Raw genomic sequence first — 27,203 nt, forward strand, 5'->3', positions numbered from 1 at the left:
GATGGCAGTAATAGTCTGGGACCATGTCCCTACCCTCATCACCATGTGCTTGGGCAGTAACATGTGACCTTGGTTAGTTAACTAGCGTTACTTGGCTATAGCTCCTGTTGGCATATATGTCTTACAGGCCCTGGTTGAGAACTACCTATGAAACTATCATAATTTTCTTATTTACAAAACAGAAATAGTGTCACAGATGTAGAAAACAAACTTATGGTTACCAAGGGGGAAAGGGGAGGGAGGGATGAATTGGGAGATTGGGATTGACACATACATACTACTACATATAAAATAGATAACTAACAAGAACGTACTGTAGAGCACAGGGAACTAACTGTACTCAATACTCCGTAATGACCAATATGGGAAAAGAATCTAAAAAAGAGTGGATATGTGTACATGTATAACTGATTCACTTTGTTGTACAGCAGAAACTAACAACATTGTAAATCAAGTATACTCCAATAAAAATTAATATAAAAATGTATTTGCAGACTGTATTAAGAAGCCACTTCCAACCCACTCCATGAAGAATGGCCACATATCCATATGCCATGGCCCAGTGGTTCAGAACCACTGTCTTAAGGCAAGTATGGCCTCAGGGTTTCCTCATGGCACGTATGGACTCTACTCTTGGGTTACAGCAGGTGGGAATTAGGGCTGGGTGGACATCCCCTGATCTATAAATATAGTCAGTTATGTTTGGGGTCCTGGCTTTCATGCTTGGTGATTGGCTATTATTTTTTTAAATAATGTAACTAGCTACCAAAATCAATACATTAGAGCTTAACGTGTTTTTGAAAATGAAACAAACTACCTAAGTCAATAAAATAAATACATGAGAGCCACTGTGGACCAAAGATGTCAGCAGAATGCAGTTTCCACTGGGATGCTCCTGAGATCTTTTATAAGGAAAAAAAATCCTGGCCTATTCAACCTAAAATCTTAAAATCTTTATTAGCAGGGGATTTGCGTGTGTGTGTGTGTGTGTGTGTGTGTGTGTGTGTGTGCGCAATTAGTGGCTTCCTCTTTAATTTACTTTGAAAGATGAACATGATTCTATTTTATCACTTTTGTACAATGCCCACGGGTATTAGGAAATCAGATTCTATCACTACTGCACGAGTCCAGAGCTTCCATATTCCTTAGAATGCTTTTTTTTTTTTTTTTTTTCTGTACGCGGGCCTCTCACTGTTGTGGCCTTTCCCGTTGCGGAGCACAGGCTCCGGACGCGCAGGCTCAGCGGCCATGGCTCACGGGCCCAGCCACTCCGCAACATGTGGGATCTTCCCGGACCGGGGCACGAACCCGTGTCCCCTGCATCGGCATGCGGACTCTTAACCACTGCGCCACCAGGGAAGCCCCTTAGAATGCTTTTTTACCTTGCTTTCTTATATCTATAAACTAGATGGAAGTGACTTGAGCCCTAGAATTTGCTAGACACTAAATCTTTTATTTAGAAGGTAGACAGCTCATGAAAAGAGACACGGCACACTTCTTTGTCAAGCAAACCCTAGTGGATTTTGAAATGGGATTGTCAAGCTTAATTAAAAGAGAAACTCATGTTATGACACGATATTTAACCTTCCAAGAAGGAGTGCATATCCCATGCTGGTGAGTAATGTGTGGATCTCCTCATATAAACAGTTTTTATACCCTCCATAACTTATTTTATCAGTGACAATGGCAAAGTGGCATAATATACTGTACTATAAAATCACTACATTGCTTGGTGAAAGTTACATTGGATTTGATCAGAAAAAGATGTGAATTGTGTATTGGTGAAAACATTCTTTATCATTCTATAATGGAAAAAAAGCAGTAAAACTTCTCCACGTGCTTGCCAACTCCATTAATGCACAAAGTACAGACACAAAACACACAAAAAGTCAACAAGTAAGCTTCACCTTACTCAAAAATCTTTGCCTAATGAAATAAGTCATATTTCCCTTTTCACCAAGAGAAGGGATTTGGACGAGACCATTTGCTCTAATTATGTTATAATATTCTTCATCATATTTGATGCAAAAGCTCAAAATCAATATTAGTCATACCACACTGAGCTCTTTATTAACCAGAAATACGTGATATAAGTTTTTAAACCATATACAATCAGATTCAATAGGCAGATGGTAGCTACTGAAAATTCCCCAAACCGGCACAAGTTAAATTTAAACACAAGTTGATGGTTCATACATTTGGGTAAGGGACTTGGATAAACTGAAACTGAATTTGATGACATTTACAAATATTTGTACTGTTTTCTTGGATGGTTGCTTGATTCTGATGTGGTGGGTTTTTTCCCCCTTCTCTCTTCTTCCAGGTCTTTCCCAGGGAAGCTACTGCATTAAGCGACCAGCAGGAGATGAACTAACAGACTTGAACCTCTAGACCAGCTCCTTCATTGATTTACAGGCTCAGGTTACAGAACAGAAAAAGCTGTGACCCCCACGTATTGTGAATCATGAGAATGGTCTGTATGTGTGAGGCCACAGAAAACAGAATATCCCTTTTGCTTCTCATTGGATTTTTATTCAGGACCAACACTTTTCAAAGAGTATTCCAGAAAACACTAATCTCATAAAAAAGGCCACATGGTCAGGACATTTTGGGCAATAATAACGCTTGCAGAATTTTTTTAATGGAAGTAATCACATTTTGGTTCATCTTATTTAAGAATGTTAGAAGATTTTATGTAGAATCCAGACTTTCGGTTCTCTAGAAAAACTGAAGACATGACAACACAGTGAACATATCCTCACACAGACATAATTTCTTGCAGCTTCCCATTAGTCAGGGAACGAGCTCTCCATTAGTCAAGGACCAACCAACATGCCTGGATTCTGGAAGCCTTTTACTTGGCTCCCGTTGTTTCAGTCTTTCTTGAAGACACACAGTGTCTTTTGGTGTATTAAAGGCTCTGAGAATCCCTCAGTAAATATTTCTATTTATTTTGTTGAAAAAAATTTCCCCAATATATTGGATTATAGATGTTTCTTCCTCCACATCTTGGGATGTACTGTTCTAGATAATTCTTTGGGTTTATGATTTCAGTTTTCACTCCAAAACTTACAGATGAAAATCAATTTCTAATATATCACTTGGCACATGGTTATGGACCATAAAATTAAAGGAATTCTGATTTGTTGGTATGAATTTTATGCTACCTTCTGGAAAATATTTGTGAAAGTATTTAGGAAGCTCAGATTTTGCAATGAGGATTCCATTTCCATTTTTGGATGCTTTTATAGGCATTCAAGATGCAGAACAAATCCACCTGGTTAGAGTGTTTATATATTCAATCAGACTTCAAGGTATATTGGTAGAGATGAAGGAGCCTCTGGATTTTACCCAAAATTTAACTTAAAAATTCCACACTAGGAGACCCACTGTGCTGCTGATCTAGTAACAGCCCCTAATAACATGTATTCTGGAGAAAAGACTTTGAAGAAAAAAAATACACTTGCAATATGATAGGGTAAGTAACAGGAATTTATAGTACTATTATGCTCTACCAGGTAAACTAGAATTTAAGTAGATATTTCCTTCTTATAAGTATCAGCCGAGTAACTCTCAAAAAAAGATGGACACAAATTGATCTTTTGGGGGGTGAGCCCAATACGTATCATCCAAGTGATCACTATAGAAGCCCAATAATAGGGTCTGACAGTTCATCTTGCTGGCTGAGAACATTGAACTTGTAATAATGAATTTCTAGTTTTCAAACTATTAGAGTTGGAAATATTGGTTATGATGGCAGCAATGACGTCATGCAAAAACTTCCGGTGGACTATGTGTCGCTAAGCGGGTGTTCTCTGGATTTGGCTAAAGCAGACTGAGGAAAAGTAAATGGCAAATGAAGAGGACAAGTAGATTTAGAAAGCAGTTATTTACCACTTTAATAGGGCTGTCCAACATTTGGTCACAAGGGTCATTCTGAAACCTAATTTCTTTAATGGTCTTCCCATCTCACCAGAAGAGATCTGAACACTCTTGGAAAAAGCAAATCAAATATAGAAAGATGTGCTGTGATAAGACTTGTTGCTACAGCACTATGTAATTAATGATGTCAGACTTTGGATTTAATCAGAGGACATTTCTTCAGTCTAGGACAGCTATACAAAGCCTTAAGACATTGTATTTACAGAACTTAATACAGGGATCCACATATGACCATCACTCTGCCAGAGTCTTAATAGCATGGTGGAGCGGCTCCCTCAAGAATCCTCATTTTTCTTATCTGTGGAAAAGCTAGTAGTTCTAAAAATATTTTCCTGGAAGAGGTTAGAACGGTTATTATATACCAGTTGAATATAAAGTATGGTTATGTAAGCCAAGCTTGCATGCTAACATTGCACAGGGTAGAGAACAATAAAACAGGACGATGTGCTTCCTTGGGCCATCTAGTAGAAAGAGAAGGAAGCTTTTGACTCAGTATCGTTCTGATCTCTCAGATTCCAGGAGTCCACCTGTAGCTGGCCTTCCAGTGTGAGTGCCATGCCGACCTCTCAAAAGGGCACGTGATTTCCTTGCCGATAGAAAAAGAAATGACAACAAAACAAAACAAAACATCCAAAACTCAAAGAGGTACACCAGCCGCCTCAAACTGTGGTACAGTTCATTTTTTGAAGAGAATATATAATATTTCAAAATATTATATATATACATATATTTCAAATGGTACAAAGTAACTATAGATCCAAATTAGAAGACAGTTGATCTTTCTTTGTGATCCCAAAAATTTGCATTGAGAAAACCCTTTTTTTCCTTAACCCACTTTCCATGGTGTTGCCCAAAACTCCGGGTCTTCTCACTTTAGGAGACTTCGTGACACACAGTAAAAGCACTGTGATTATCTGGTAATCAGTCAAAGTGCAAATAAGAAATCCATTTGGCTTCTAATGTATAAGATGTTTTAAATTCTTAAAATGTATTTTCCACAGAGTAGGTTTTCCTTTATTACTATAACAAATGCTTCCGTTAGGTTCTTGGGTGAATCTGAAACCAAAGAAAGAAAGAAAGAAATTTCAGGGAGAAAACAAAATGAAGGCACAAAGAAAGGTGATTAGGCAGAAAAAGAGGACACCTTGAATTTTTAGGATGTTGCTTCTTTCAAGTGAACTAAAGTAAAGAATGTTCAAGTCTAGAGCAGTAGTTCTCAAATGGTGATCAAAGCTTATGGACAGGCCACTGTATTTTTTTTTATCGATTCATTAAATTAATTTTGTCACAATTGAGGAGACAGACTCTTGGAGCAATGCCTGTTCAGGACTGGGTTCGTGGGCATGCAATCTAGTTGCAGGGAGCCCTTTGTCGAAAAGGGCCCCTCACTTGGTTTAATGACCAGCAGTTGCCATCTTGAAATTATTAGTAACTTTTGAACAAGGGCCCCTGTGTTTCCATTTTGCACTGGGCTCTTCCTGCACATTATGTAGTCATTCCTATGTCTGTCTGATGAGAATTTCATGAGTAGGAAATTCCATGGCCTTCTCATGTTGGTCTCTTGTAAGATGCAAAGGGGTGGCATGAGGTGAACTCATTGCCAAGGTCAGATCACGTTTGTTGAGGAACATAAGAGACCTTTGCAAGGTGAGGAACTGTTCCACTCAAACAATGACATGGTGTTCAAGGGCAATCAAGGGCATACTCCTATAACTATTGATGCCATTTAATCCACTCAAATATGGTCCCAAAGACTCTTATTTTCAGAAGGATGTATGCACAAAGAATCACTGGTTTAGAGCATGAATGATGGTTCTAATAGAGTTGAAGGTTCTACTTTAGAGTTTTAGGACTTAAGGCATTTTTCTTCATCATCTCTTAATTTTTTATAGCTTAGAAATTGAGTATTCTGAGGCCAGGAGTGAAGTCCATTTAAAGCTTTCAGGGTTAGGTAGGAACAGTCATACACCATACACATTTGCATTCAAAAGTTGGTTGGACCAGGGGCAGAATGTATGAGAAGTCTTCACACATTTTTTTATTCTTCCATATAAATAACAGATCCTTCCAAACCTTGGTTTCCTACAGTCCAGTGGTGTTTATCACATTTTGTTTCACTGTCTTCTTTTTTACCGAAAGGAGGGAGAAAGCGACATTTCCAAAACTGAACTGGAATTGTCTTTCTTTTATCTGTACTGACCCTCCTCCTCCCCTATCCCACTGAACCTTAGGCCCTAGCCTCCACAGAAGACCAGGGGCCGTGTCATGTCCACCATCACATTCCCAAGACTTTTAGATAACAGAGGCTTAATATTATTTATTAAAGAAATGAATGAGCACACTTGGATCCAGGGGCAATTGTGATAGCATAGTTTATTCTTTAAGAAGATGGTTTACTCTTCTTTCCTGCAATCTCTAAATACCCCTCCCTCTCTCCTCCCCCACCATCTCTCTCTCTCTTTTAAAGGCATTTCTTGCAGAACGAATGGACTAGAGATCAAGATTGTGAAGTCTCTCAGAACATTTCAGACCTGGTGGAATTTTGAGGGAAGAAGCTGGAATATGTCAAAGCTGGTACGTTACCCTTCAGTAATATTAAAAAAACCATCAGGGTGATTAGAATGGGTGGAGATATGTAAAGTTAGAGTCGGCATTAGGAGGATGATCCCAGGGGCTGTGGACAAATGATTTTGGTGAATTGTGTTGGGCTAGTCACAGAGAACACCAAATCTGACAAGATGGCTCTTGTGGTTAGGTGTGTAATCTGAGGTCTGCAACTTACTCTTTTAGGAAATGAAACTTGACTCTACATTGTGCAGCAACTGTTGATTTCCTCGCTAGTGTGAAAGACATTGACATATTGGACTGAAGGAAATCCGAGGTTGCTTGATATTTCCCCAGGTATTAGATCAGATTATGTTCTGGTGTTTTAATCTGCTAATTTTCCTTCCCAAATGACTTTGGTTTTCTCCTCATTTTATTCCCCTCCTCTTCCTGTCCCCAAACAACCAATGTTCACCTTTTACATACAAATTATTACACCATTGTCAAACAACTTATTTCTTCTAAGGGGAAGTCTAGCTTTCTAAATGAAGTCATTGTTCCTGAATACACAGGGTATTAGATTGGTTCCTGAATGCATGGAATATAGCCTCCCCACCTTTCAAACTTATATTTTTGATATATCAGTTTAAAGAAAAGAGATAAACTAATAGGCATCTAAAACCATCAGAAAAAAAGTCTCTAGTCAATATTTAGGTCGGTTAGTCTTGCTACAAACTCCCAACAAAGCAGTTTAATAAAACAACAGAAGCAATGATCAAGCAGGAACAGGGTTAAAATTTAGCCAAGAAACTTCACCCAGATGTACTAAGCTTCTCCCCAGAAGGTACCTGTTACCAGTTTTATTGTACCCCAGGCTGGGTTTTTGGAACATGTCTCAAGCATGACTACTTTCTCTCTGTAGGGTGGCATTAAGGAAGCTTCCTCTTTCCCTATGATTTATTCTTCTGAATCTCCTGAAATGGAAGACTTTGCTTAATTCTACTTATCTTTTCTCCTTCCTTCTAAGTTTTATTGTCACCCAGATGCAATTTCCCCAAGGTTTTCCTGAAGACTGTGGCCTGTTACCCTGGCTAGTCCACATTCTGGGGTGTCTGGTTGTTTAAATGAAACACTGAATTTCTACTCTCCACCCTCCTTAAAAAATGAGCATCACAAAAATTTAAATTTTAGACCACATTTTGAACCATCTTTTGTTTATCTACATTTCAAAGAATGATGAGAATTTTCGCTCAGGATGATTAATTTGGAAGTAACCCATATAATAGGGAGGTTTTAGAAAAAAAACTATATGGGGAAAAAGAATGAAGTCCCAGGAATCTTTCTTGCAAATTTCTTTACCCTGAAGCTACTTTAAAAAAATAACAGTGTGAAGGAAATTCCCAGTTGCCATTAGCAAGCTGGGTATGTTTCTTCAGGTTTTTGTTTTTGTCTTTTTCTGAGAGAAAGAACTCTTTGAATCAATCCTACACATAAGAACAAAAGAGGTGATTTTCTTTATTCTTCCTTTTACTTTAGTAAGAATTTGAATTTTTTACCCTAAAGATTACCTCTTAAAGAACAATGAAAACATATGATTCATAATTAAAATACATCTGTGAATTAAACTGTTTTAAAAGTTAAATTGCTAGAGTCAACATTTGAAGTGTGTAGGCATATTTATACTCTGATGGGGAAAAATACACAGGGCATACTAGAAAAATTCATATAAAACCTATTTGTGGAGCATATGATCTAAGAACTGGTGTTGGCTATTTATACAGAATGGAGCTCCTGTAGGTATCATCTGGACTCAATTGGTGCCTTTTGTATTTAAAAGTGCTTATTTCATTGGGAATTTCTTGTAAGGAAGGGAGGAGAAAATGGAGGAGAAAATGTAAGTCAGTGTACTGTTTGGGTTTTCTTAACCCAGATTTCTTAAAAAATTCAGCTTTTTCTAGCGGCTTCTTCTTCCGCCTCTAAAGACAGTCTTGAGAATTCTTAGTTGACTTACGTGCCACGCACATGGCTGCAGAGGATTCTCTTATTTCCTGTCCTGAAATGGATGCACACGTCAGAACAGGTACATCCTCTGTTTTTTTTTTTTTTTTTTTTTTTTTTGCGGTACGCGGGCCTCCCACCGCCGCGGCCTCTCCCGTTGCGGAGCACAGGCTCCGGACGCGCAGGCTCAGCGGCCACGGCCCACGGGCCCAGCCGCTCCGCGGCACGTGGGACCCTCCCAGACAGCGGCACGAACCCGTATCCCCTGCATCGGCAGGCGGACTCCCAACCACTGCGCCACCAGGGAAGCCCCATCCTCTGTTTTTAACCTGGCTGTAAGGGTGATTTATTTCTCTTATACATTCAGCCGTGTGGACTGTGCTCAGCTCACCCAGGGGCGTAGTGAACACAGTGTGTACCAGCCTCTGTTATCATGACTGGACTCCACACCATACTTTGGTGATGCCGGAGAATGTCCAGGATGTATTACAACATGCCTGATGGTTTTAAAATAGACTCTACAAAGGCCAAATCAAAAAAAGTGATGTGGGTCACAAATAAGTAGCACTAACAATTTCTGTGTTTTGTTCCTTTATTTTCTATCTGCCAAAGAGTCTCCTCGTTGGTATTCTTGGAATTTCACATATCTAAATCCTGAAGTGTTTTGATTTGCGTTATTGCTCTTTACGGGACTTTCAAGTCTGAAGGTACTATTAAAACAGGGCTCACCATCAATAAAGAGTGATTGGTTATCATTTGGAATAGGGAATGGAGATGTGGCAGAGGATATGTCAGCAATGTGTTTAAAACAATGGTGCCTGGATTCCAATCATACTGGCCAAAATTCAGAGTAGCTTAAAACTAACTTGTGAGGGTATCTTCAAATTACTTGGTAAAGTCATCTTCAGGTAAAATGTAACCAAAGGGAAACCTGAAATCCATACTCTACCAACTAATGAAGATGATTTTTGGGCTAAGCATCAGGAACTGGGCTCATTTTCGAATACTCTCTTCTGTAGGTGTCTCATTGAAATGATACGATAATCCAGGCAGAGCTTCTTAGAGCATACAGTTTCATGTTAGCAAGCTAGGGTGGTTCAGGCATCCCTCCTGGGTGCAAGCCAGGGAGGTATAGCCATTTACTGGCTAATGTGGTCAATACAGGCAACTAAATTTGACACACAGTGTCTCCACTTATTTTATATATATAAAAAATTTTCTTATGGTGTTATGTTTCCTGCATCACAAAGATGCAAGAACCAATTTTATTTTGTGAAAAGACGATTCTGAGAAGAAGACCAAGGTAAGACTCATAATACAGGGGCTGGAATCAGAGATGCCCTTTTAAATTTGGGTCACCTTTTTGGAAGTCTGCAAGTTCAACATATTGGAATTTGTAGATGGTGAAGCTTGTTTTAAAAAATACCCAATACTTAAAACACATACACACATAACAGGGCTGATATTCATGTGGTACATGTACATATCACCATACTGGCTCTTAAAATATTGATGTACTTTTGTACTAGTGAATAAATAGTTACTGTCTTAAGTACCCTGACCAAACGCCCTTCACACCCCCATCAGAACTTCCAGACTTTCCTACGGACCAGTATCTATAGGGTCAACGGCTGGCCTAGCTGTCCTCTCCAACCTGCTCCAGCATCATGACACCAATTCTGATGGGCTGGGTAGCCTCATACAGGTCGTTACATATTTTGAAGCCAACTCCTGATTTATCCGCACAAAGTAAGAAACAATTATTCACATCAGAGAATTCTTTCACCTCCCTAAGAGAGCATCAAACAATTCCTTTAAAGAACCTTTAGAAGATGGCTGCACTTAAATGCAGAACTGTTCAGGAAACCATCTGGATGAATTAGGCTAGACCCTTATTTTATTATCCATTCTGAGCACCACAGATATCAGAATCAGAATCCAAATAACTGCCTCACTGCTCCTCTTTCCTTTGGCTGTGGCAACCTAGCTTTATTTATGACTCAGTAAGAGAAACACTAAACTGCTCAGTATGGAAAAGTCAAGTTCAATCTCTAACTTCTCTCTGATGGATAGACACTGATCTGAATGGTTAAGAAGAGTTTCTGTTGGGGAAAAGGCTTCTTCGTCTCCTTTTCAAAGCTCTTCTGGGTGGTGTTTGTAAATACGACACAAAGGCAAACAGTACAGTTCGTAACACGCATGAGACATTTGAAAAAAAATGAACTTACTCTTGTGGTCTTGATTTTATTGCCTGTAGCACACATCCATCCGGAATTATCAGGGAGTGTCTTACACTCTTCTCCTTCTAGACAAGGTTCCATCTCACACCACCATTTCCCAATCACTATGGAGGCTGTGCAAAGACAGGAAACAAGTGTGTATGCAATTCATCCAAACAACCTGGGCGCAAGGCTGAGTTCTTCTACAGATGTTAATGCTCTTTGAAACACATTAGGTCCTTTTTAACTTTCATGACTGGCTAAGACTACTCTACTAAGAATGAGATTTTAACTTAAACATCTTAAAATGCAAATATAATTATGCCATCTGGTTTCATCAAGCTACATTTTGTCCACAATCTCCTTGTATGATGAAAACATACAGAATGGGGACATTTACTTTTTGGAGGAAATTTTGTGTTAAGTTTGTAGATCAAAGACCTGGTGCTTTCTTTTCAGTGAAAGGGACAAAAGGGCTAACTGTCCTTCAGAATGACTAATTGAGCTCTTGTTTTCAGAAAGGCCCGTTTATTCACCCAGCTTTAGGGTTTATTTCCCACCCTACAGCCTTTGAGATATCAAAGGCTTACCAAAAAAGAAAAAATGAATTGACCAAAAGTATAAAAGAAAACCTGCAAAATTGAAACCAAGTCATAATAAATGAAACTATTTGTTTACAGTCAAAAGTATATTTGATACGAGCTGTGGTTTCCTTTCAATAGGTTTAAGGTGATATGAGTGGAACTTTGAAAACTTGACCCTCTGATAAAATAGCCCTATTTTTCAGGGTGATATTGAGGCTGCCCACATTAGGAAGCTGGCAATGAATTTAGTGGATGGATTTATAGCGCACTTTTTTGGATAATGAGATTTTAGAAAACTGGAGACTAGATTCGCTCAGTACAAATCAAGCAGCTCCACATCTTAACATCCTGAGTGAAAATTTTTTCTGCATGAGCGTTGGTCATTTCTGAAGCTGCTCAAGGCATTGTTTTTTTTTTTGTTTTACAAATCCACCTGGGCATTTTCCTGCAAAATCCTTAAAATGTCTGTGAGTGTTTCTTCTGTGATACTTTCCAAGTGGCTGTCTTTACACTGGACTGAAACTCTAGGTCTTTATCTAAAAGAAAATTGGTCGCTTCCCAACCCCTCACATTTCCACCTTGTCTCCATAACGACGTTTAATTCTCACAACAACAAAGAACGCACATGACATCTCTTAATGTCACAGAAGATTAATCTTAAAACGAAATGGAGTCCACGCCACAGGGAAGCAGGAGCACATTAAAATCCTCTATCCGCCCAGCATTCACTAGAGGGATTAGATTGCTACCTTAGAAGCAGAATGGTTGAAACGTCCGGACATCTACCTGCATTTAGGTTTCCCCCTTCTAGACTTTTCTTATTTCAGACTTCCCCTCCTTTAGAATACAGTCTTCCTCAAACTTTCCTTTGAATAAAAATTCCTCTGCAGGATTATATATGCAAAATCATTTCTACTCTATTATACAGTCAATTTGAGGATATTTTTCAAGGGTAACTTTGCCTGGATGTGATGCACGCCTTATACGTGGACCAGACCAAATCGCCTAAGATGCAACTACATTGGATAGGGCAAGCAGAGGAAGGAAAATCTTGCACATAGTTCTATCCTTATGCAGGACAATGTGATAATTTTGGTAAAACACAGACTGATAACAGAAAACACGAATACTTCACAGAGTCCAAAATGATTATGAACGTTCTGGATGATTTTCTTTTTAACAACAGGTCTCAGCATCAGGGTATGGACTAGAAGAAGCAGCTAGTCAGGAGTTAAGAGGCCTTATTTGTGTGAATTAATAGGTAACAATACTAAATAGAGAAGCATATATTTTGACAGCAAGAAAAACATATGTGGCCTTGAAGGGGAAAAAAATAAATAAACGGCAAAGCTTCCAGTAACGTCAGATACAAGTCAGTGTTTGGCAGTGTTTATTGAGAGCCTTCAGTCTGAGGCTCCCTGCCTGCTAGAGCTCAGTCACAAACAGGCCAGTCACATTTGCCATGTGTGTCCCCTTAAAGCCCACCTAATATTTCAATACTGCTGCCCTGCATCTCGACCATCACGAATGGACACTCTCTGAGGGGAAACTGCCTTTCCCAGTGGTCTTTGATTTAGAATTTGTCCCTCTTTTTTCACAGGGGCACACAAATAATGAACAACTACTGGTAAGGTCAGACATGAGCACCTTTGCCTCTTTCCAAAGGACCCTGTTCCATCTTCTTTTCGCTGCTGTGTCCTCTCACAGCTGACTTACTTTGTTGCAAGCTAACAAAGCACTTTCTCGTCTTTCTCTCAAGCATTAATATCTCCTAAATGAAAATGTAGACAGTAGGAAAAAGAATACATCTCAAAACCCAAGTATGACTTTTAATTCAAGTTTATAGAGACCACTGGCTTGGAGGGGAAGAGAAAAAGCTTTCTAAGAATGAAAATGTCCCAGACTTGCCTACGGTCTCTAAAAACTGTTACAGTTGCCTTTCCAAATGGAGTCTGATGACTTGGCACTACTCTCTGGCTTATTAGACTCTAGTTCATTTTACCAGGGTTGCTTTTCTAAAGATGCTATTAGACCTATTTTGTTTCTGCTTTGTGCATTCCACAGTCATCTTAATATATATTATTTTAGGGCCTAGGTCAAACTATAGTCTCGCATCCTAGTTTTTTCATGAACTCGTATTTCCTGCAATATCTTTAAAAAAGTTCACAAAGAAAGGATCTAAAAATTGCCTCCTCTTCTCCCAATTCGGAAGCTACTGAAAACCTTCTGATTATGGGACAAGGAGTGATCAATTAGATTTAATAAAATGAGCTAATATTAATGATATTTAGTTGTTTTTAAATATTTTTTTCTTAGAGATAATTATAATGATAAAACCATAAATAAAAATAATTCTAAAAGTCTGAATTATAGTGGTCAGTTCAATAATAAAACTGATAACTGACATTTCTGAATTCTTCTTATGTGTCTCTGTGTTAGGTACTTTTAAATGTATTATCTCAGTCTTCAAAGCAACCCTATGAAGTAGATATTATTATGAACCCATTTTTTTTTAGATAAAAAAACTAAAGCCCATAACGGTTAAGTAACTTTCCCAAGCTTACACAGGTAGGAAGTTCAGAAATTAACGCAAGAATCCAGGCCTGCTTAACCACAAAATCTATGTTTTCCATCACGATAGTGCTAACTCATTCTAGTTCTGTATTCAAAATTCATAGGTCTCCAAAAAAACATGTATTGCCTGCTGAGTGGATAAATGAATTCTCTCCGCTCTATTTTTAAAATTTTATTCTATTTTATTTATTTTATTATTTTTGGCTGCCTTGGGTCTTCGTTGCCGCGTGCAGGCTTTCTCTAGTTGTGCCGAGCCGGGGCTACTCTTCGTCGGTGCGCGTGCTTCTCATTGCGGTGGTTTCTCTTGTTGCGGACCACAGGCTCTAGGCCAGCGGGCTTCAGTAGTTGTGGCACGTGGGCTCTAGAGCACAGGCTCAGTAGTTGTGGCGCACGGGCTTAGTTGCTCCGTGGCATGTGGGATCCTCATGGACCAGGGCTCGAACCCATGTCCCCTGCGTTGGCAGGCAGACTCCCAACCACTGTGCCACCAGGGAATCCCTGCTCTATTATTATTGGAAATAAATTTCATATCAACACAAACACTTGCATAAAACAAAAAAATTCAGTTTCTTGTAAAATTAACTTGAAAAGTAATTTGGGCAAGGGACAGCTCATTACACTTGTTTCTTCTTAGTCTCAGCTACACATTGCTTGATTTCATTAGTTGTAGCGTTCTAATAGAAATTCTCACTAGCGAACACTTTCTGAATCCATGAGAAACTTATGAGGTAGATGCGTAACTGCTCTAAGAACTTTTATCACTTAGAAGAACTGAATTAATTAAATATCAGCAAAACCTAATTCTGTCTTACCTGTGGTGACTATGAAAAAGGGTCTTAAAAGTCCCTTTTAACACTGGCATTCTGGGATTCTCTCTATGAATGTGCCGTGTTCTGAAAAATATCTGATCTTCAACTTTTTCAAGAATGTTCATCTTTCCTTGAGATATTCTTAAAATCACTAAGTCCACTTTAATCATGAGTCCTTTTTTTTTTCCACATCTTTATTGGAGTATAATTGCTTCACAATGGTGTGTTAGTTTCTGTTTTATAACAAAGTGAAGCAGTTATACATATACATATGTTCCCATATCTCTTCCCTCTTGCGTATCCCTCCCTCCCACCCTCCCTATCCCACCCTGCTAGGTGGTGACAAAGCACCGAGCTGATCTCCCTGTGCTATGCGGCTGCTTCCCACTAGCTATCTATTTTACGTTTGGTAGTGTATATATATCCATGCCACTCTCTCACTTTGTCCCAGCTTACCCTTCCCCCTCCCCATATCCTCAAGTCCATTCTCTAGTAGGTCTGTGTCTTTATTCCCGCCTTACCCCTAGGTTCTTCATGAACTTTTTTTCTTTTCTCCTTAGATTCCATATATATGTGTTAGCAAACGGTATTTGTTTTTCTCTTTCTGACTTACTTCATTCTGTATGACAGACTCTAGGTCCATCCATCTCACTACAAATAACTCAATTTTGTTTCTTTTTATGGCTGAGTAATATTCCATTGTATATATGTGCCACTTCTTCTTTATCCATTCACCTGTTGATGGACACTTAGGTGGCTTCCATGTCCTGGCTATTGTAAATAGAGCTGCAATGAACACTGTGGTACATGACTCTTTTTGCATTATGGTTTTCTCAGGGTATATGCCCAGTAGTGGGATTTCTGGGTCGTATGGTAGTTCTATTTTTAGTTTTTTAAGGAACCTCCATACTGTTCTCCATAGTGGCTGATAAAAACCCTGCAGAAAGTAGGCGTAGAGGGAACTTTACTCAACATAATAAAGGCCATATATGACAAACCCACAGCCAACATCATCCTCTATGGTGAAAAATTGAAACCATTTCCACTAAGATCAGGAATAAGACAAGGTTGCCCACTCTCACCACTCTTATTCAACATAGTTTTGGAAGTTTTAGCCACAGCAATCAGAGAAGAAAAAGAAATAAAAGGAATCCAAATCGGAAAAGAAGAAGTAATGCTGTCACTGTTTGCAGATGACATGATACTATACATAGAGAATCCTAAAGATGCTACCAGAAACCTACTAGAGCTTATCAATGAATTTGGTAAAGTAGCAGGATACAAAATTAATGCACAGAAATCTCTGGCATTTCTATACACTAATGATGAAAAATCTGAAAGTGAAATCAAGAAAACACTCCCATTTACCACTGCAACAAAAAGAATAAAATATCTAGGAAAAAACCTACCTAATGAAATAAAAGACCTGTATGCAGAAAATTGTAAGACACTGATGAAAGAAATTAAAGATAATACAAATAGATGGAGAGATATACCATGTTCTTGGATTGGAAGAATCAACATTGTGAAAATGACTCTACTACCCAAAGCAATCTATAGATTTAATGCAATCCCTATCAAACTACCATTGGCATTTTTTACAGAACTAGAACAAAAAATTTCACAAGTTGTATGGAAACACAAAAGACCTCGAATAGCCAAAGCAATCTTGAGAACGAAAAATGGAGCTGGAGGAATCAGGCTTCCTGACTTCAGACTATACTGCAAAACTACAGTAATCAAGACAGTATGGTACTGGCACAAAAACAGAAATATAGATCAATGGAACAGGATAGAAAGCCCAGAGGTAAACCCACGCACATATGGTCCCCTTATCTTTGATAAAGGAGGCAAGAATATACAGTGGAGAAAAGACAGCCTCTTCAATAAGTGGTGCTGGGAAAACTGGACAGCTACATGTAAAAGTATGAAATTAGAACGCTCCCTAACACCATACACAAAAATAAACTCAAAATGCATTAAAGACCTAAATGTAAGGCCAGACACTATCAAATTCTTAGAGGAAAACATAGGCAGAACACTATGACATAAATCACAGCAAGATCCTTTTTGACCCACCTCCTAGAGAAATGGAAATAAAAACAAAAATAAAGAAATGGGACCTAATGAAATTTCAAAGCTTTTGCACAGCAAAGGAAACCATAAACAAGACCAAAAGACAACCCTCAGAATGGGAGAAATATTTGCAAATGAAGCAACTGACAAAGGATTAATCTCCAAAATCTACAAGCAGCTCATGCAGCTCAATATCAAACAAACAAACAACCCAATCCCAAAATGGCCAGAAGACCTAGACATTTCTCCAAAGAAGATATACAGATTGGCAACAAACACATGAAAGAATGCTCAACATCATTAATCATTAGAGAAATGCAAATCAAAACTACAATGAGATATCATCTCACACTGATCAGAATGGCCATCATTAAAAAATCTAGCAACAGTAAATGCTGGAGAGGGTGTGGAGAAAAGGCAACGCTCTTGCACTGTTGGTGGGAATGTAAATTAATCATGAGTCTTGATTTCACCCTTATAGCAGGTCATATTGCTGTCAAGCAGAAGACAGACTGTAGGAGGAGAGTCAATCCATCTTTCAGTGATACATCATAAATGGAGCAGAAATCTTGTGGTTTTTTTTTTTTCTCCCCCCTTTGGTTGTTGCCGTTCACTTTGAGCAATTTTCCCACAGAAATAGAAAAAGATAGAATAAGCAATGGCTTAATAAACATAGAAATAAACATCATAGTATCTAAGAACTGTGGTCCCCTTTTTATCATTTCAGCAGATAACACTTGAGTTGCAGTTCAGCAAATGTTTATTGGGTACTTTGCACAGTCAAAGCACTACCTGATTTGCTGAGAGCGATAAAATAATGAACATGACATAGTCCCTGCCCTCAGCGCCTACAACTTAGTTCAGGGTTTCTCAATGTAGGCACTATTGGCATTTTGGCATGAATTACGGTAAAGAGATAAAAATGAACAAAAAGTGCTCCTCCAATAGTAAATACGTTAATATACTAGAAGAGCAAATTCACAGTGGGGAGTAGGAAAAGAGGAACTCTTAATAAGATTGTAGAAGTTTCTGAAAGCAAGATGCTTGGCTTTAAAATTTTTTTTTCATTAAATTTGTTTTTAAGGAAAGTTAAGTCATTGAAGATTCTAGATTCTGTGAGCAAAGGGAGGACATGTTACAGGGCTAGTTGGGGAAGATGAATCTGGCAGTGGTGTGCAAGATGCACGAAGAAAGAAGCAAGCACCTGAAATGCCAGATAAGCCCTACTGCACTCAAACGGAGAACTGATAGGTCTTGATTTTTGGATGCCTGCTCTAGAATTGTGAAGCAGGGCAGAGCTGACCGTGATGTTAGGAACAACTGAGGAAACACTGTTGCCAGTATCTCAACCATATTAACTGTAACCCTAACCACACTGGACTCTAATTATTAGCTTATTAGCTCATGTGCCTGCCTACTCACTAGGCGGTGAACTTCTTGAGGGCACAGATCACATTGCATTCATCTTTGAATGGCATAGAGTAGCTCGAGACAGGTTTGCCAATTTGAAATGAATGAATGCAAAATGAAAGAAAAAGAGAAAGAAAACAAAGTAGTGCCTATATCAAAGGATTGTGAGGGTCCCATGAGAAAATCCATCCCAAGCACTTAGCAGAGTGTCTGGCATTCAGCAAATGTTTGATAAATATTAGCTATTACTATCATCAGCAGCATCATCATTTTTATTACTCAAAAGCATGAAATCGTTCCCAAAGAGAAAAGGCAATTCTTCACAAAGTTAGCGAGTACACCATTGTTTTTCGATATTATGCCAAACTCTCAGCTTGCTTCTATGACTTATGAGAGTTTGAGCATAAACTGAATGACTGAACATATGACTGCATTCATGTTCCCAGAAGTAGGTTATAAGTACATCAATCAAGACAAATTTCCAGGCTCATTTTTGTGCAACCTGTCATGCAGTTTAAAGCAATGGCTGGAACTCCATTAGAGGAATGGGACCGCGCTCCAGCTTCCCTTTTGGCACAGGCTGTTGGAACAGCTGTTCCGATTCTCTTCTTCACAAGACCTGCAGCGACTCCCTGTGTGTGACTGTCTTTATCAAAGCAAACAGAAAATTAAAGGCATTGAATAACATTGCCTATAGACATTCCAAACTCCCTCTTTCCTGTGAGCTCACATTTAAGGACTGGATCCAGTTTGGAGGGATTAGGGAATGGTTAAGTCTCTAAGCTCTTGGGTATGTAATAGAGGGACCCAGGTTTGAACCTTAACTCCATCACTTACTGGTAGAATGGCTTCAGAAAGTTCTTTGGTTCAAGTCTCAGGTTCCTGAGTTATAAATGGAGTTAATAAAAATCACAACTGGTTATTGTGAATTTTAGATGAAATAAGATACTTAGCAGAAGACCTACTAAACGTTATACTCAACACATGGAAATTTCTACTGTTACTTATCCATATGTCCACTATCCATCTATGTATGCATTCATGCAATTACCTTTATAGAGAGTGAGTGCCTTTTTTTTTTCTTAAATGGAAGTTTATCCTAGTTCTGGGATGCACATATTTGCTTTTTACTGATTAGACTGTACTTCTTGGTAGGATCTATAATATATTTTGGAGACATACATAGAATTAATAGCTGATGATAGGATTCATTAGCACTGCTTCTCTTCTACAAATTCTATTCTAGTGCTTTTCAAACTGAGGCAATTTATCTCGGTGAGGCTGGAAGTGAGGATGTGGATTGTGAAACGGGCAGTACTTAAAGACAGAAGATAAGAGTGGTACAATTTCCTTGAGTGACAGTTTTCCTTGAAGGTATTTGAAGACAAAAGTTATATTTTATTCATTCAAAAGCTATTCATTAACTACTGTGCTGGACATAAAAGAGACACAGTTCCTACCCTAAAGTGGCATACAATCTCTTGTGGGAAACACTATATGTAATGATGGGATAATGAGGGGGTAATTTAACCACCAAGTAATCAACCAAAGTGTTTTCATATTAAAGCAAATAAGAATATTTACTATGAGGCGAAAGGCTAACTTCACATGAATTTTAAGATAAAACACAAAACAAAGAAATCTTTTACTTTTCATGGGCAGTCTTATCAGAATGCAGGGATACACTTCCTACTGCTTTGAAAAAAAGCTGTCTGCTTGGTGAGAAAGAATGTTCAGATTTTTTGCCAACTTAAGGGAACACTCCTAATCCCTGCCAACAATAACATTCCTCTTCGTGGTCTGGACACCAGGGCGTTTCTGGATTATTTTGCACTTTCAATACATGATAACTCTATTCATGCATCCACTTATACTTCAAACACCGGATGTTGGTCTTGCTTTCCCTAAATTGATGGTTTTATTTTAGAATTAAATTCAGCTATATATTTTTTGTGTTTGTGTAGGTACGTAATTTAAAATATACAGTTAAGAAGGAACACAAAGAATCATGGTTATTAGACAGATTTCCTACTGTACATCCCTTGTATTCTCAAATTTAACATTCTGTGTTAAAGACGAACCCTGAAGTTTACAGTAGATAGTAAGTGTAATTTCGTTAGGACAAAAACATTTTGATGTTCTTATTTTTGCCTACCATAGAAAACTTTACATTTTTCCTCCCCAATTTTAAAAGTAATATATATTCTTTTCTAAAATTCAAAGCGTATGGATAATTAGAAAAAGGAAAATAAACACAATTGCATTAGGCAGAGGTAAATTGTTACATTTGGGTATGTTTTTCCTAGACTTTCTCTATGATTATTCCTTACATAGTATCCAGAGTGATCTTTTAAAATTCAAATGATTTCCTATCATTCATCTCTTAAAACTCTCCAACGTTTCCATCACTTAGAATAAACTCTTTACAATTGGCCTACAGACACCCACATTACTTGGTCCCGCCTGTTTCTTCAACCATGTCTTCCACCATCCCCACTTCCACCCCCCTCCCCTCATTTTGTTCCAATCTCTCTGGCACTCTAGCTCTTCTGCAAACCTGGAAATCTCTTTTATGATTTGGCTAACCCTCTATCTGGGCTGTGTTCGCCCAGAATTGACATTAACCAGCCCTCAATTCAATTGTTTGTTCTCTGAGTGGTCTTATCTAAACTAATTCACATCCGCTTACCCTGCCACTTTCCCCTCATGTTCGGCTTTGATTTTCTTTTCTTTTTTTTTTTTTTTGTTCATGTTAGATGTTGCCATTTCTTTCCTTTTTTTTTTTTATACATCTTTATTGGAGTATAATTGCTTTACAATGGTGTGTTAGTTTCTGCTTTATAACAAAGTGAATCAGTTATACATATACATATGTTCCCATATTTCTTCCCTCTTGCGTCTCCCTCCCTCCCACCTCCCTATCCCACCCCTCCAGGCGTTCACAAAGCACCGAGCTGATCTCCCTGTGCTCAGCACATACTATTACCAAATTCACAGAACATATTTTGTTGGCCTGGATATTTGCCTTTTCCTCCCACTTGATGGTAAGCTCCATGAAAGTTTGGACTTTATATTTCCAAACGGCTAGAACAGTGCCGCATATAGTAGATGATCACTATATATATTTAAAATGGTTGTATAAATGTATATACATAAATAAATTTTTTTGAAAAAAGTAAGATCACACCACATAGTTTTCTACCCTTCTTTAAAACCTAAACACTGAATCATAAACATTTTTCCATGTCTATTAATAAATGAAATGCATCATTATTTTAATGCCTGCATAATATTCCATAGGAAGGCTGCATCTTAATTAATTTAACTAATCCCCTACTGTTGGAAATTTAGGTTGTCTTTCTTTGGGGTTGGTTGGCTGATTGCTATTAGAAAGGATGCTTATATGAACAACCTTGCACACATATCTTTGCAAATGTATTTATTTCCCCAGAATGAATTCCAAGGAGTGGAATTTCTGAGTCAAAGGGTAAAAAATGTTTGGTACTTCTGATATATATCAACAATATGTCCTCCAGAAAATTTGTACAAACTGGTATTTCCCATCCAATGTACCCATTTCTCTGTACAGCATCACCAACATTGTTAGCATTCTTAATGAGTTCAGTGAAATATGGATTTTGTTTGTTTTTTGGGGGGTGCAGAAACATGTGGCTTAACTGGAGAACCCAGCTAACTGTCAGCTTTCATGTTCCAACTTGACTTTCAAAAGAGTGACCTACTATAGCAATAGGGCCTCAATTTCTTTGTGAATAATTCCTCCTCAAAGAATCCAACTGAGAGGGTTGTCACAGAATAAAGAGAGCATAGGGAGGTCAGGCATAGGGAAGGCTCTAAGCCAAAAGCAAAACCAAAAACACTACATTGGAGTCCTTAGGGAGCACCGGTATTTCCTGGAGGTCCCCAGTGGATGGAATGTGCCTACTGCACACGGATCTCTCGGGTTCAGCCAACTCAGTGTGGAGAATCTTGCTGTTTCAGAATAGAATGTGCATTTATGTCTGTCCTTCTGGAATTCTGTGTCCCTCTGCATATACTTCTATTTGATCCAGTTACATTCATGGCAACAAAATGGGGAAGGGGTTAACCTAGATGTGGGTGTAGAGAAGAACTCCAAAATGGTTCTACATTTTAAATCAAAAGGAATATCAGATTTTAAAATGATATTTACAAGCAACTTTCAAGCCACTTGTACATCTATGTACCTTTTGGGTGCTAGCTCTCTGTGTTCTTACCATGTGATAAATGGCTCCTGGGAGGAATATATTTGTATACCAGCATTTTCTCAGTTTGAAAAAGTACTTTATTAGGTTATTATTAGGTTCTATAATATAGTTTTTTTTCTAGAATGGCTACAGATTTACCAGAATCAAATAATGTTGGTTAAGTACCCTTTTTTCTTTTCACAGGTAAGGTAATCACTTTTATAGTTATTGATACATTAAAATATCACTTTGGTTGATTCCATTTTGCAAGAAATCCCCAATATTAAATTATTCCCAGAAAATTCTTGGCATCAAGTTCCTTTGCAAAACCAGTGCTCGCAATCTTGGCAGTAATGGGAAAGTTGTACACTGATTGTAAGGTCTTTCATTTTAATTTCGTTCCCACTAGAGAAGACTGATATAAATAAAATTTAAATAGAAAACACATTTCAGATGCCAGCGCTGAAAAAGACTTTGTCAGCCTAATGAAAAGTTATCAATTTTCTCGATTTTATTCCATAAATTGTGAGTCATTTTCTTAATGGATTAGACTAAAGGAAAGTTCAAACTCCCAGTGAGATGCTCTTGGTGCTGATGGAGACTTCAGACAAGGGAGATAGAACAGGGCACACAAAACCTCTCAGGCCTCTTCAGATCTATACAAATTGATGGCAAGTTAGGAGAGAAGTATCTCTAACCCTGAACTCACCTATTGCCTTAGAAGCCAAATCCTGGGGAATTGAACGGGAAACATCGTTTCTCTTATTTTTTTAGGATGACATGCATGGCTGATTGAATTATAACTGAGAACATGGAAATTTTGGGAGGAGTGAGGCCTAGAGGAAGAGGCTGTGTCACTCAGTGCTTTATATGCCTGTCTCATAGATCCTTGATAGAATAAGACAAAAACACGCTACAATGCTATGATGTTCACACAGTCTCTGAGGAAGACTTTGATGCCTTCTGATTTATTATAGTTAATTTAACTTCAGAAAACATAACCCAACTTTCATGTAAGGATGAAAGGTGTAAACCTTGATCACAGAGCACTCTTGAATCTAGTTTTATTTGTGTGTACATGTTTGAAAGGGCAAGATAATTTGATAATTGGTTATTCTTGTAATTTGGCAAGAACCGCCCAATATCTTTTTGGCACATGCCTTCACTCACCAATCCCTTGAGAAATGGAAAATAACAATCGGTGCTTTATCTTCTCTTACACAATGCCATACAATGAGCATGGTTCTTCTGGTGGAATTGTTGGGATGGTTTGGAAAAGCTCAGCTTTGTTTATCAGAAAATATCTAGAGACTATATGCTCTATGCTTAGCATCGCTTAACATAGGCAGTCTGAGTGACGTAAAAGCATGTCAAAGCTTTCACGTGAGTTTTAAAGTAGATGAGCAAATGAGAGATGACATAAGGTCCTTATTTGTTAGACACTTCATTTCTAAAATATCAAACAACTTTATTATTTATTTTATTATTTTTTATTATTTTATTATCTTCATTACTGTGCGCAGGCTTTTCTCTAGTTGCAGTGAGCGGGGGCTACTCTTCGTTGTGGTGCACAGGCTTCTCATTGTGGTGGCTTCTTTTTTTGCGGAGCACAGGCTCTAGGCGCGCGGGCTTCAGTAGTTGTGGCATGTAGGCTCAGTAGTTGTGGCGCATGGGCTTAGTTGCTCCACGGCATGTGGGATCTTCCCAGACCAGGGCTCGAACCCGTGTCCCCTGCATTGGCAGGCAGATTCTTAACCACTGCGTCACCAGGGAAGTCCCCAAAACAACTTTATTTAAACAACGAGAAGGAACTTTTAGAAACTGCCAACATGGGAAAATTCACAATATTGGCACTTTGCAACTTATCATGTTCATGTCGATGATGGTACTAGGAAAGCGAGAAAATCAAAGAAAGCCAGGAATATAAACGTGGCAATGTTTGTGATGAATCCAGTTGCAAAAAGTTCAGAATGATAGCTCTACTGCCCCAAGCCACATCTCCCCTACTCCTCTCGCTAAATTGAAGAACTCGAAGTTTAGCTAAATTGGAAGCAGAATGTAATGCATTTCCAAAGTTCAACAGCAAAACCTAGAAACTAGAACAGTAAGTCCCAGTCTGAGAGCTAAGGATCTCTGAAGGAGGAGGGGAAGACTGTGGTTTCCAGGGTGGTCTGAAAAGCTTTCCTGACTAGCAGTAGTGATTTAGTAATTCTGATTCATTTTTATTTTTTGTATTTACCTTCTCTTTATGTCAGGTGATACTATTCATTTTCTGATTGTAGAAATGGCTGCACATTCTTCTTCTCCCTCTGTGTCCACCCCTTTGAAATGTGACTTTACCTCTCCTCCCATCAGGAAGTGGAGTCTATTTCCCCAGTCCTGCTATCTGGGTTTGGCCATGTGCTTCATTTGGCTAATAAGAAGTTAGCAAACACGACACAAGAAGAAGCTTGAAAGCTTGAAGCTTGAAAGCTTGCTTGGGGCTCGCTGCGCTTTGGAACCCTGAGCTGACCATGATGAAACGTCATGTAGAGCAGAGAGTAGTTTTATCCAATCTGATGCCCTCCTGGACTAATTAGCCTGTCAACCATCAGACATGTAGCTGAGCCCATCCTATACTCCAGCTCTACAAAGTTCACTGCTAGCCTGTTCCTTAATCCCACCACTTCCTGTCTTGAATATTTATACAACAGCTGCAACTTCAGTGGCTATCATGAAGGAAAGTTCAGGAAAACTGCTGCAATGCTGGCACTTATGTCATTAAATCGATGTCAACAACCCAAACCTCTGGACTTCTTGTTATCCAAGAAAAATCAATTCCTATTACTCAAGCTATTACAGTTGGGCATTCTATTACTTACCACGTAACACAACCCTAAGTAAAACTGAAGGTATTCGATAAATATTTGTGGACTAACTGAATGAATGAATCCATATATTTGTACCAAGGCCGTATCACTGCCATTTCTATCCACTTAGTACTAAATATCCACAATGGTCAAAGGCTGATTTTTTTTGGCATTCAAATTCAGAAATTCAATTGACCTATAGACAATCCTGAGAGCGGCTTTCTGTCCTCATTATGTGTGTCTCCAATTTGCGTGCACAATCAGACCTTCCTTCACAACTCAACAGATGCAGAAGATACAGAACTGGCATAGCTGTATGTAAATTAGGCATTTTCCCAGAGAATTTCAGTGTCAGTGGTAATGTTGAATTTTCTTAATTACAATCCAGATATGCTCGCAATGGAGTAATACTAACTGTTATGGTCTAGAGAAGCTAACTTCAATTTTACTAAACTATTATGATTCATTTGGATGTACTATTTGGGCAACAGGAGGAGCACATATAGAAATTGCTCTCGTGGTGAAGTATTTTCTGAGGCTTGCTGGAGCAAAGAAAGAAATTGGGAGAAGACTGAAAATCAGCCATCAGAAGAGAAAGAGAAAGAGAGCAACTAAAGCAAAGGCTTCTAATATTTATTTATTATTGATTTAAAATCATTTCTGTTCTACCCACAGCAGGCTGAAATGTATCTCTACCTGAGTCCAAGCCATGGGGACAGAGTCGGAAAATTTTTTGAATTGATGTGATTTGAGGGGAAGGCAGGTCTGAAGAAATTCTTTTTTCTTATGTTCTGAGTCTTTAAGTTGGCTCTAGCTCAAGTACCAAGCTCAAAAACCATTTTCATTCCAATTTCTGAGATGACAACTTTTCTCAAAGAAAAAACAATCACTGGCACAACATGGCTTAACATGAAATTTTGAGTAAAGGTGTACTGCCTTTGTGTTATAGCATTTTGTTGGGTCATAAGAGCCCCTTTCTATAAGAAGGATTATATCAAAATTACCTCCTTTCAATTATGAATCTTATTATGCAGTCTTTCTTGACTAATGTCCCCCCTCAATTCAGACAGGTAAAGCACAGACAGTATGTAAATCCACAAAACACATGCATCCTAAGATCATTTCTGAAATGCATCAGGCTATGTAGTGCAGTTGATACAAAACTATGAGGCAATCATCAGGAATCTTCTAATTGGCCCTGTTCTATTGTGTAGTATAGAACAAGAAGCTCAACATCTTGAAACATATAGACACATGTATCAGCTCATTATTTGGGAGTTGAGAAGAATTAATGACATTTTAGAGAGAAGGAAATTGAACCAAAGGGAGGTTACATAACTTGCCCATGCTCACACAGCTAGTAAGAGGCAGAACTGTGAATCGGCCAAAGCAACTTTCTCCAGAGCTGGTTAAAGGTTTGGGAAAGTGATGTATAAGATAAATGTGGAAGGATGAAGAGTAATTTGTAAAGTAATCAAAGTAGAGATGGGTAATTTCAGTGGCGATAAAGCTGCGCACACCCAGAAGTGTGAGCTAGAATGCTATACTCTGGGAACTATTGGTGATTCAGCATGTCTGGAGCAAAAAATGCATGTGTGTTTGTGAGGGAGGGAGGGAAGGTGAGGCTGGGTGCGTTTTAGGTACTGAGGAATTTGATCAAGGTCTTCTTAAGTAAGTCGGCTTTACAAAAATGCTAATTCTGTGGCAAATCAAAGATGCCACGAGGATAATGGAAAGGATCACTTTTGATCCGGAGCAAGCTCTCTCTCATCTTGGGTGATACTGTTTCTCTGTCAGATGAATTTCTTCTCCTGGGCCATGATTCCTCATTGGGAAAGGGCAGTTTAGTAGACGGCACTGGGGATGAATTAATTCATTTGGCAGAAGCAAGCAGTCTGTCCTCACCAAATATTTCCTTCAGTTCAGATCTCCATCAGGGGTAGCCTGGAGAATGTCTGCTCAGCATCAGTATCAC

General features: G+C 38.5%; 1 protein-coding gene across 9 annotated transcripts in view; it reads right to left on the bottom strand.

Annotated features, from left to right (window-relative positions):
* Nucleotides 1–2,044: 2,044 nt before the first annotated feature.
* TAFA1 (TAFA chemokine like family member 1) overlaps nucleotides 2,045–27,203 on the bottom strand; it is a 774,180-nt gene continuing 749,021 nt past the window's right edge. For all 9 annotated transcript variants that reach the window (XM_033424877.2, XM_033424876.2, XM_049715831.1 and 6 more), the window contains 2 exons: nucleotides 10,713–10,837; nucleotides 2,045–4,998 (listed from right to left, as the gene is read on the bottom strand). In XM_033424877.2, coding sequence (XP_033280768.1) covers nucleotides 4,981–4,998; nucleotides 10,713–10,837 — 143 coding nt within the window. In that variant the 3' untranslated portion in view covers nucleotides 2,045–4,980. The remainder of the gene's footprint in view (nucleotides 4,999–10,712; nucleotides 10,838–27,203) is intronic.

Source organism: Orcinus orca, chromosome 10 (assembly GCF_937001465.1).
Source record: "Orcinus orca chromosome 10, mOrcOrc1.1, whole genome shotgun sequence".
Lineage (NCBI taxonomy): Eukaryota > Metazoa > Chordata > Mammalia > Artiodactyla > Delphinidae > Orcinus > Orcinus orca.